Source organism: Scylla paramamosain, chromosome 7 (genome assembly GCF_035594125.1).
Source record: "Scylla paramamosain isolate STU-SP2022 chromosome 7, ASM3559412v1, whole genome shotgun sequence".
NCBI classification, from domain to species: Eukaryota; Metazoa; Arthropoda; class Malacostraca; order Decapoda; family Portunidae; genus Scylla; species Scylla paramamosain.
Window position 1 is genome coordinate 29657795 of NC_087157.1, and position 12861 is coordinate 29670655.

At 36.8% G+C, this 12861-nt stretch overlaps 1 protein-coding gene across 6 annotated transcripts in view; it reads right to left on the bottom strand.

Moving 5' to 3' along the window:
• LOC135102332 (AP-1 complex subunit sigma-2-like) overlaps positions 1-12861 on the bottom strand; it is a 49512-nt gene that overhangs the window by 14398 nt on the left and 22253 nt on the right. The window contains exon 6 of one of the 6 annotated variants that reach the window (XM_064007398.1): positions 5849-6674. The exons of 3 other annotated variants lie outside the window; for them this stretch is intronic. In XM_064007398.1, coding sequence (XP_063863468.1) covers positions 6630-6674 — 45 coding nt within the window. In that variant the 3' untranslated portion in view covers positions 5849-6629. Of the gene's footprint in view, positions 1-5848; positions 6675-7481; positions 8686-10004; positions 10348-12861 lie in introns of those variants that run through there. 2 more of the 6 variants (XM_064007399.1, XM_064007401.1) reach the window with 2 other exon arrangements.

Genomic DNA, 12861 nt, shown 5'->3' on the forward strand with positions numbered 1-12861 from the left:
GACTGTAACACACTTTTATTAAAAATCTCTCTCTCTTCTCAAGTTTGTAATTCCAATGGAAAAAAATCTTCATAACTGGAATTTATGAAACAAGTTGTTTACCTAACATGTATTGGTAATGTCTTGTATCTTAAGGATCATGAACTGTACTTGTGATCATCAGGGATATTGTCCCAGTGAGAGCTAAGAGATCATTTTGTCCAATCTTTGATTAAGATTTTGGCCTTTCACAAACCAGGACAGCAACTGCTCATTCATCACTGAAAAATTCTTTTTGATATGCATGCAGCACAAACATCAATCAATCAAAAAACAGTCAATGACATTATTCAGTAAGATGGTGAGACATCCCTTCTTTTATCATCTTCATTCCCCTACATAACTGCTTTGCCTTACATACAATCAGGAAAATTTATGCATATACAAAAAAACATACAAATAAAGTGGCTGTTGTTAGATACTGACTGAAGACTTGATAGAAAATACTTGGCTGAATATCAGGATTAGGTGTATGATGCCTGCCAAAGTTAAGTATTTTCATGACAACAAAGATTTGGTCACCTTCTGACCTTATCTCAAAATGCAATTTCATTAAATAAAACTAGTCAGATGTTAATAAGTACTATATAGTAATTTTGTCTTGTTCTTCTGTCATCTTCAAGGAATAAGAATTCCTTCATCAATTCATCTAGCTCCCTTAATGCTTTGAACACCACAGTTCATAATCTTTTCCCTCTTTGCTCCTTACTTCACCTCATTTCCGTAGAGTCAGAATGTCAACAAATAACAGTTGAACCTAACACTCTCCATACCAACCAAATGCCGTGTAATCTTTAGCCATAAAAGTATTGCATCTCTATCACAAAGAATACAATATTTCTGAAAACCATCTACAAAACGACAGGTTCATCTCAAAGAATAACTTTAAGATACTTCCTTTTTCTCTAATAAAAAAAGAACAATTGTTGACTGACAACCAGAAAGACAGTTTGTAAAAAAATGCTATGGTTTGGCTGCATGGAAAGAAACCATGGCAATATCTAAATGAAGAGTGGTACTAGCAAGTGGAAGCAGTGCACTAGCAGAAGTATCAAACAAGATGTCCTAAGGTTGAGAGAGAATGAACAAAGCAAATGACTTCACACACAATTATACATAACTGTAGAACTCAACAAGCATCGGGCAAACAACAAAGACTGATCCACATAAACATGGAAAACTACACGAGTCTTGGCAAACTGCTTGCAGGTGAAGAAGAATGGCATGAGAATGTGAAGACTGCAACGAAAATCAACGATCCAAGAACCACTACTGTACAATATGAATAATTTTAGTCATCTTAACAGTCTCAACTCTTTCTATCTCCTCTCCATTTTATAATGTCAGGAGAGAGAGAGAGAGAGAGAGAGAGAGAGAGAGAGAGAGAGAGAGAGAGAGAGAGAGAGAGAGAGAGAGAGAGAGAGAGAGAGAGAGAGAGAGAGAGAGAGAGAGAGAGAGAGAGAGAGAGAGAGAGAGAGAGAGAGAGAGAGAGAGAGATCCATATGGAAGTACATATCTTGAGCTGCTGAGGGGTTCCAATTCTATGTGCACTTCCTGCCCACAACATTGTCAGTGCTAAGTTTAACGGTGCATGGTAATTGCACATGCTTGGTGGTCATATGAGGAGAGTATAGATTAATCGCCAGTGTTATTTTGACTGGCTAAGGGGAAGGACATTGCATACTCTCACCTCCCTGGTTATTCTTATGTTTGTAATAAAACTTGTTGCTGATTGCTAAACTATCTGTAAGTAGAGATGAGCACTACTAAGCTTTCTAGAGGAAAAAGTATGGGCTATTGCATGAACACAAGAAAATCTTTCAATTGGTGAGATTGCTGGACACATGAAACATTCCAAATCCACTATCCATATCACCGTGGTTGCCACTGCAGGACTGCCTCCTGTGGTCTAGGAAGATCACAAAAGCTACAGATAAACTGCTGAAGAGAAATTTTGAAGAATCCATCAATTTCTGCCTCAACCCTTTAAGATGTATCCATGTGCACTAGACAACATTGCTTGGTTACAGAAGGAATTTAAAGTTCCTTCATGTCAAGCTGCTAGGAAATAAATAAATAAATAAATAAATAAATAAATAAATAAATAAATAAATAAATAAATAAATTGCTTACAGAAAAAATGGCGAAAAAATTTATTGACTTTGCTATAAAAAAAAATAAAATAAAAAAATCATGGACTGGACCAATGAACAATGGGATCAGTGATGAAAGTAAATTTCATTGCACTACATCAAGATCAGATAGGGTATGTGGGCCATGTGACTCTAACAGGTACGTTTCCAAATACACAGTAACAACTGGGAAACATCTAGTTTCAGTGATGGTTTGTGGGCATTTTAGTGAGACAGCAGGTCATGAAGGTAATTTTTTCTAAAAAAAAAAAAAAAAAAAAAAAAAAAAAAAAAAATCTGTGAGGTACAAACAAGTTTTGGAGAGCCATCTGTAGTCTTGTTATCAGCTACATGATGTTGACCTCTTCATGCAAGATGGTAAGATGGTGCACCATGCCACTGTGCAAAATCTGACAGGCTGGTTCTCAGAAAACATGATCCAGCTGCTGGATTGGCCAGGAAACTCCCTTCACTTGAATCCAATATAAAACTGCTGGTCACATATGAAAGCAAAGCTGAATGACTGACATTTCATCTATAGAAAAATTTAAAATTGCAGTTCTAGCAATATGAGAGAATGATTTAACACCATAGTAATTAAAAAGAAAAACTTGCTCATTCCATGCCAAATAGACTGGAAAATGTCATAAAGAATAAAGGAAACATGACAAAGTATTAACATCATCATACTGGTTGCATTGTAAAAGAATAAAAAGTAAATAGCAACATTCAGATATTTTTTGTCAACATTGTAATTATATATATATATATATATATATATATATATATATATATATATATATATATATATATATATATATATATATATATATATATATAATTCATATCAAATAATTTATGAGATTCATTACATTCTGAGGAATTTCTATACATTTATCTCTTATGGTGAATACTAGATGTTTTCCTACAATATCTTAACAACAGCATTAGCATGACAGCCTTCCTATGGTTTCATAGTTAGTATGCTCAGTTTACACAAAAAGAGATTCCAGGTTTGAATCCCAAGGCAGAGAAGAGGGATAGGATATAACATGAATTGTGACCTTGTAATCTAATAATGCCAAGACACCAAAGACAGAAAGGCAGGACTGTATGCTTCATGATAGTTTCAAAGAGTTTCCTTTTTCTTTTTCAATGTTTATACTTTCTCTTGCATGCACTCCAGTAGTTTTCAATATACTAACAAGCCTTCCATGAGATGTTGTATCAAAAAGGTTTTAAAAATCTAGGTAAACATAATATTTCTAGCTTTCTGTCTATGGGATGCTGCCAGATTAACAACACAAGTTATTCTTCTGTATTTTCTGAACTGGAATGGAAATAAGGAAAGAGACCACCATTGACAAGGTATTTTGATGAGTGACAAGTTCCTGTAACACAAAATGAGAACCATATGATCAACAACCAGCACACCACCACCATCCATTAGCTAGTATGACTGGATTATCTCTTACTGCATGGACTGTAGAAAATTCAGCATATACATGAAATGTATATAAAGAGAAGTATGTAGCACACTTGGAGGAGAAAAATTGTGCTCCAAACCAATGTGGTCATGGAAAATGCATTACATAGTACGCAGTTAATCCCAAACATTTATAATGGCTGATCAACAAAATATTTCCTAAACACTTTTACTATCTGTGCATTACAATTTTTCACCAGACTGAGGTAAGTTCATAATGATGTGTTCAATATTTGCCTTGTTTGCTACTCTGAACACTGGTATTAATTTTTGTTGGCCATATATATTTGAGGCAATACTTTCTAAGCCATTTACACTACTAGAGATTATACCCACAACACATGAAAATTGACCAAGATACACAAAACACTTTCCCTTGAAATCAACACCATATAATGAAGCAATCACACACACACACACACACACACACACACACACACACACACACACACACAATTACAATTACAATACTAATCAAAAGTATGTGGACCCTGCTTTCCCACCCAGCTTATCAGTGAATACATTGAGGAATTTATATACAAGAATGTGTTTAGTTTACATTTTAATACTTGGCAGATTGCCTTTCTTTATCTTTATGCTCCCAAGACATCTAGGAAGTGACAGCAAGATTCTTGAGTGTATCAGGTGAGATATTGTACCAGGACTCATGAATGGTCACCTCAAGCTTGGTTACTGAACTGACATCCTTCCCTTGTAAATCTTTCTTGATAATGTGCCATAGGTTTTTAATAGGATTCAAATCTGGGCTAATGCTTGGCCAATCCTTTATAAAGGATACAATGCAGTCCTTGAGCAACTGGGCCACAGATTTTGCTGTGTGGGGAGGGGCACCATTTTTTTGGAATATGCTGGCCTTGGTGAGCGCAAAAGGATCAGGCAGATGGTCACACAGCAGCTCCAGGTAGACATGCTGGTTAACCTTGACATTCTTTGGAAGAGCTACAAGTTTCCCTAGACCTCTCCAAGTAAAAGTAACCCAACACTGTGCTGTGTGCTGCACCTTGGAGAGGGGGTCGCTGCCTTATCATTGGTATACTCGCCCTCCACTGTTGCATGTAACCTCAAATATAGCCTCATTTGACCAATCCTCCTTACCCAAGGAAAGATATTTCATGCAAAAGGGAACCCTGCAATGTCTCTGTGCCCTTCACAGATGTCTCTTCCTTGGTGCATGCTGGTGTAACTTAACTCTTGCACATGATGTGACATGGTACACATGGAAGTCTCCCCAAACAATTCAGGGTTGCTCTCCTTCAGAAATCTTGTTGGTGTTTGTGATGTTCAAAGCCCTTCAAGAAGTCTTCTTTGAACGTCCTGACCTTGGTTTCTGGGATTGTGTCTCCAGCCCTCCTCCCTCCTAAAATCACACCATTTATTTCTTGACTCTGGACTTGGCCAAGTTCAACAATTTACTGGTTTCTTTAGTTCCATGGACTGCCTTCTTTAGTCCAATGATATGTGAAATTACTTAAGTCAATTCCTTTGTAGGTGCCATGGTAATGATACAACCCTTAGGGAAATGAAGAAAATCAGTGTGAAAAAAAGGCAACATGACAAAGAGGGGCGGTACCTATGCATCCTCTCCTCACAGTGGCATGGGTGCTTTAGGCTGGGTTATCTCTCCCACTCCACTCTGTTGACCCAGCACAATGGCAGGGAGTTGCCAGCTACTTTGTATGTAAACAATTTTACCTCAGAGAACACTATCCCTTTTTTGCCATAAGAATGCCACTCCATGGGATAGGGGCCACATACTTTTGGCTGGTACTGTATACTGGAGCAGCATTTTACAGTCTATGATAACCACACAAGCACGTACCCATCATACCATATTAACACTTCACATGACAAGACAGCTCCCCTTTACACACACACACACACCTGTACAGGAGTGACTCAACATAATGGGGACTATATAGCATGAAAGATATTAAGATTTCAGAAGACAACAAAGAAAATCAAACTGTCCTGTCTCTGAATGCAATACCATAAATTCCAACAAGATTATTTCTTTTCCTTGATTTTTTCCCTTTCATAGATTGGAGGTTGACTAACAGAAGACCTACAAAAGACTAACTCCAATAAAATCACTCACCATCTTATACAGGATGCAAACTCAATGGTCCCTTGTGTATTACATATAATTTTTGCTCTCAATGATTTTTTGAAACACTTTTCAGCTTTTTATTACATGTACTATAGTCACAGATATCACCGGGATGTGCTTCACAACACACTCAGATGAAACACATAATAAAATGAAAATTTGTGTTCAATATAATATGGTAGGTCATGCTAAGTAACCAAGTGGTACAATATCCTAACATGAATTAATCTAAATAATAGTAGAGTGCATTATGAGTGTTGATTTCGATATGGGAAACATGACATGGACTGAATGGAAGTTTGTCCCAAGTTTGGCATCAACTTCACCATTAAATACTGACCTACACCTGCTGTTTGAGCTAAAAGACTAAGGCCATGTCAACTCTTATTCTGTGTCACCTTATACAGTTTGCTGGAATTTATGCTAAGTTCAAAGCTAAAATGAACAGCACAAAGACCCAAAGTCTCAGCAATGTTATGCAGATTTCTTGAAGATTTCAGTTCCATCATTAAACAACACTCAAGAGGCTTCACTGTTGTCATACAACTAGGAGGAAAATTATGCAGAACAAAGATCATTCCTTTACTAAGCATGGCATCAAACTTTGCTTCCCTGATGCTCTATGACCATAAATGTTTGTTCACTAATGGTTAACAGCAAACAAACTCAACTGACTGTCTACCAATAGTAAGAGGCATTCAGTCAGAATTTTGTATTCATGGCAGCAACTACATGACTGTTTATGGACTGGTTCACACTTTAATATCACTAACAAAAGACACCTCGGCTGACAATCAAGGGAGGGGAGGAGCGGAGGGGAGGGTTACTGATGCAGCTGCACACACTAGTACAGCCCAATCTCGCGCAGCGCCCCCTCCACTGCCTCATCCTTGAAAGAGAAGTGGGGACATTAGCCATAATGGGGAAACACCAGCATGCCTGACCAAGGGCACCGCAACACAAGGACGCTGCTGCCTTTGCTTTTCAACGGTCCAATGTTCAACCATGATTAGGAGCCTTCCTATTCTTTAATCACTATCCTGTTGAAATAATTATTAGACATTTTTACTAAAAAGATGTACTCTTGTCTTTTATTGTATTCACTGTACTGTTGCCTCAAGCTTTCCCTTTAAATTACAGTTACTCAAAATTACAATGCATGTAACTACATCAAGTTGAGTTTTCATGAATCTCTAAGTTCTTACAGCCAGACTACTACAAAATTATTCAAAGCACAATTTCATTTACTGTTTGATCTACCAAGCAAACATCAGTTTTTCAATCGCATGACAAAAGCAACTGCTCAATAGGTAGGTTATTCAGTCAAACTCATCTGTGACAGACACAACAACCCCTCCCCTAACACCCACAAGAACACCTTGAGGCAACTTTACACCAGAAGTTTGTTCTTCTACCATCAGTGAAGAACATGTTAACTAACTTTCCTAATAGTGAGAGAGGATAAGTTCCCTAACATAAAGTGTGTCCTTATTTGTTTTCAATAAAGTTTGGGCTAAAACTAGCACAGCAAAACTGTCCAACTGTACTGGACCAAGACTTGCTGGTAGCATGGGAATCACATGGACATGCTCAGCAGTCAGGATGGACGGCTCAAACATGGTGAGCATGCAGTTAGGCTACAGCTAGGATTAATAATGTAACTTGCTGAGGATCAGTGAAATGAGAAGGGTTGAGGTTTGGGTTTCATGCATGTATTTTAAACATCTTTACATGATGACAAACAGTGGGCATACAGTTAATAAGATCTAGGTCTTTACTAAAGAACATAATATTCACTTTGCTGACAGTCTTCACAACTGGCTGGCTTGAATGTATGCATCATAATTATATGCTTCACCTTTCTTTCTCTTAATGGAATGAAACAGTGTTAAAACAGACCAATGTGCTGTTACTATAGTAATGCAACATAGCTATAAGGTTATCAACTTCAAAATTTGTAAATATTCAGAAAACATCTACAAAGCACTATTCTGCAGCTGCCATAGAGAGGGTTTGGTTCACCAGTACCATGACTAGCCCAATTTCAAGACAAGAATTTTATAAACCATAAACAAAAATTATGTAGTGGTATGATTCTCTCTCTCTCTCTCTCTCTCTCTCTCTCTCTCTCTCTCTCTCTCTCTCTCTCTCTCTCTCTCTCTCTCAAATAAATATATAAATTAAAAAAAATGCAGTGTATATAGGTTAACAAGTAGAAAAATGGACAGAAGGCCTGTCTGAATGTGATTAATGATAAAAGGTTTTGGAAGTAGATCACGTAAGGAGGCCTATAGAATTGAAAGTCAACCAAGATAGGACCAGATGTGGAGACAGGACTTAAGAAGGTAAACATAACTAGCTAAATACACAAACACAAACACAAACACACACAGGATCTTTCCCTGAATGTCTCAAGAAGGTAAACATAATTAGCTGAACACACTCAAACCATCCACCCACCCACCCACACACACACACAGTGACATGTGGTGTAGTAGTTAATGTCCTTAACTCTCAACTGAGAAGTACTGTATTCAAATCCCTAAAAAGAAGTTGGGTTTACTTCCTTTTCTATTTTCATCCATATTTACTAAATATAGAATGAATATAAAATTAACAAATTGTGACAAAATCAGCAATTCTCTTTGTGTGTATGGAGAGAACAAAATCTCATTACTGTTTGCTTGTTTCTGAATCCATTCTTACTCTCCTCGCAAAATCCAACACATCATATGCCCTCCTCTGAAATACAACATTACTTTTCAGGTCAAGCTTTTAACTTCACTCACATACTCAAATTCGGAGATACTGTATGAAACTATGATAGATTTAGAGTTTTGCCATTAATTTAGTAGACACCATATAAGAGGTCAGTAGAGAAAGAATCCAGCCACGTTATACTGGAGAGAGAAAAAAGAAAAAAATATTTAAGGCAACAGTTTTTATAGCAAGTCATTGTAAATCATAATTTCATGTGGGAAAACTAGCCTCAGCTCTAAGCTCAAAACCAAAAATGATACAGACAAGCTATTAAAAATCTTATGTCCATTTCACTATCAACGAGTTCACACAAAATAAGCACCAATACCTCTTGATCTCCCATCCCTACAAGGTGGGCATGTCTTGCCTTATGTAAGAAATAAAACTTTTACTTGCTAACATTAATGCTTGTTCTATGACACGTGGCAGGAGGTCTTTTGGACAAAAAGCTCCTAAGTAAGCATGATGTGCTTGAGTGATTCTTTTGTCATGATAAAGTGGAAGAGCAAGCTGTGTCTGCAGCTTGTGGGTATATAGTGAACATTTTTCAGCATCACCATGAGTCTCTAATCACATGCTGCAAGTTTTACATTGTCTCAAGTCAAAATTTTTACAAGCACAAGGGACTTTAAAAAGCTGAATATGAAGAGTTTCTACTCAAGAGCAAAGTGAACATGACTTTACTGCTAGCTTGAAGAGGCTTTTAACATAACTGAACTCAAAAGGTAGAAGACAAAAATACTGATGGATAAGAACTTTCCAAGTATCAAGGGAACTCTCAGATGGTGATGGGCCATGAGAACAAAATATTTATTTTGATATCCAAAGGAAGCTTTGGATATCAAAGATGCTTACAGAGTATGTGCATCATTAGTATTGCCATCTGAAGTCCCAAAATTTGACCCAAGTGCCATCATCCAAGACAAAAACTGTCAACTTCTTAAAACTGTAGCAGAACATCCAAGTGAGAGGCCATGCACATTAAGGGATTTGTGCTCTCAGCAGAAATAAAAGGGATGATTCTCTCAGCTCCCTTGTCTACTCAACTTGGCAGCCAATACTACAACAGACTGAAGACTGACAAAACTAAAGCTAGTGTTTAACTGAAGATTAATCATCCACTTCAATGGCAAGCTTCTGTTCTTGGATGGAGAGACAGCTAACTGACTGCTCTGTGAATGCTGCAGGTCAAATAAAAAAAAATACTACCTCAAATTAAATTACTGGATAAAGAAATAATGGGAACAGCAACACAGAACATGTTGAAGGAGTGGCCATAAGCAGAAGACTGTGCGGTCAGTCTCTACCTTAATAATAGTGCAAACATCAAAAAATGTCTACGCTCTGCAGCAGGGCTTGCACCATCATTCAGAACACATTGGGGCACCTCCTCCTTTTATATCATGTCATCACCATATCCATGAACTCTTCTTTAGTGGTGGTCTTTGAAATATTCTTCTTTTCTTTTTAAATGATCATGGACTGCTAAGATATCATCAATCAGCAGACCTTCAACCCAAAGTGAGATTAAATTAACCTTAAACTTGCACCCCCCCCCAAAAAAAAGGAATCTGCTGTTCAGGAATGAACAGGTGGATGGTACTGGAACACTATTAACAACTCTGGGGCATTTTACACCTAGTCAATTACAAACAAAAGACTTCCTCAGTCGAAGCAGCATTGTTTGATTACATATGTATCATTAAATCAATTCAGTGTACTTCTTTCACAGCTGCAGCTCCAACCATATTAACAGTTTTGAAGCAGATCTGAGATGGTGTCCAGACTCTTCACACCCAATCCTAGTAAAGAAGCATACCTCAGACAATTGGCAATTTACATAAATGTAATTTAACATTACAATTATGTTTTAATACTGCTTTAGTGATTTGCTATCATGAAAAGTCATGAAGCAACTAATATTTAGGAGGTTCAAAAAACTAACTCAAGAACACAACCTTCTATAGTTAAAGAAAGGTTGTACATGGGCAAAATCTCTTTATGCGAGCTTTTTAACCCTGACAAATAATGGGACCTTGATCAATTCACCATTTCTAGTCCTGTCCTTGTTACTCCTGTGGAATGACACAAATCACTTTTACTCTTCCAAACAAACATGTGTACACACACACACACACACACACACACACACACACACACAAAGATGGCAAATAAGATTGCTGACTTCTTCAACTAGGTACGTACCTATTCTCTGCTAGATGAACAGTTTACATACAGCACACAAAAAGATTTATTCAGAATCAAGGCTGTGATCTGAATCATGGATCCATGTTTGAGATGAATATACTGGACCAATACGATGTCAATAGCACTAATTGGCCTTAGCCTTTCCCTTTATGTCACAACTTAATACACAGGGTAAGTACACAGCCCATAGCCTGGGATACTTGTGACTCTTTCAAACTTAAGATGTCTGAATGATGAAGTATGAATAGTTTATGATGTACCATTAGCCTCTGGCTAACAAATTCTACCTCAACATTACTGCACTTCCTACTGATTTGGTAGCTCGGTCTTCCCATCATTCAATCTATCCTTACTGTCTCTTCTCAAAATCTATATTTTTCTTAAGATATTTATCTCTGCAGTGCATTTACTTGATCTAAATCCTCTCTGTAGATTTCTTTCCATTAACTCATTCTCCTACCTCAAGCCTTGCTCATTTAATTATGCCACAGCTTTCATATTTCAATCAATGCAATCTTGCTGAAATGGCTATGCTTTTCACATACCTCATATCAACCTACTGCAATCTCTTTTGTTGAGCTTAATGTTGCTAACAAGGCACATGCCTGTGATTGTTTTATCATTTATGTTACAGAAATGCAATCTTCCTTCTAAAAGGAACAGAGGAAATGCATAAGGATATTTACATGTAAGTGCTTTGTAGACATAAAAAACATTTAGAATTTGTGCAGCATGTTCTCCTCCCTCTTGTAGCCTTAACTTACAGGGCACTGTACTTCCTTTCACATCTTTCATCTACACCTCATTAATCCAACAAGTATCTACATTATTTCCTTCCTTTCACTAATGAACTTGGGAGCCTTCTGCCTGATTATACTTTTCCCCTTCCTATGATTTTAACTATTTCCAGAGAGGAGCACTAAGATGACTCTGGAATGAGATTGGCCTTTGATCCGAGATTTTTCTATATATTTTACTTTTATGAGAGGAAAAGACTGCCACATTTCAGGAAACAGGAATAGAGTATAAAGGCATGAGATTGGTATTGGATTCAAAGGAGAGAAATGAGGCTAGACAGGACTGGGCTGACATCCAGATTGGAGTGAGATGCACATGTATCCAGTTCCATGATTTTTCACTGTATGGAAAAATTCCTTAAATAATTGGAAAGACATGGCAGAACCAAACACTGGAAGGAATGTGAATAACATTTAAAACAGACAATGCAAATTTCCTTGGAAAAACATTCAAGATTCCCTGTTGAATTACAAATGAGGAAGTATTAGAAACACAAATGGAGAGCAAAATAAGGTGTATGATAAAATGATAGTTGTGTTTTCTGGACCATATCATTAAAAAGAAAGATCTTGGGAGTGACTGTTGAGAGTGCAGGAGGTAAACATAAAAATGATGATTATGGGAAGTCTTTTGGGTGAAAATGGTATCTGAGAGGAACAAATGCCAGTCCGTAGTCACTGATATCACATGAATGAGACTCCAGCAAGGTAAAGTAAGATAAAAGTAAGGTATTATCTTTTTCATATCCATACACTGATTCATAAACTCTCATGATCCTCCAAACTAATGTTTTCAGAACTGTCTCCTTCAGACTGCTTTTGACCATCTTTCAAGCATTCAGTCTCAAGGCTATGCTGTACATAATGCCTTCCTCCACAAACCCCATATGGCCACCAAAGTTTATCTTCTCATTAACATTAGTCTAAAACAACAAAATCTATGTTTTTTTAACAACAGTTACTTAAGAGAATACTGAATACTGAGCAGGGAGGAAACAGTGGGCTTGAGTTTGAGATTTTCTTTTGTTCTCATCACAGTTATTTACACAATCACACACACGTGTCCATGCTTTTTCACACTTTGAGTAAAAATTGTCAACACTTCAGCATGTTTTCAGCTGTTGACTGCATCTTCCTCAATAAACCAATTATCATTATTATCATTATTATTATTATTATTATTATTATTATTATTATTATTATTATTATTATCATTATTATTATTATCATTATTATTATTATTATTATTACTACTATTAATATTACCAAACATAAATCTTGGGAATGTACACAGGGAGTATTATACACAAT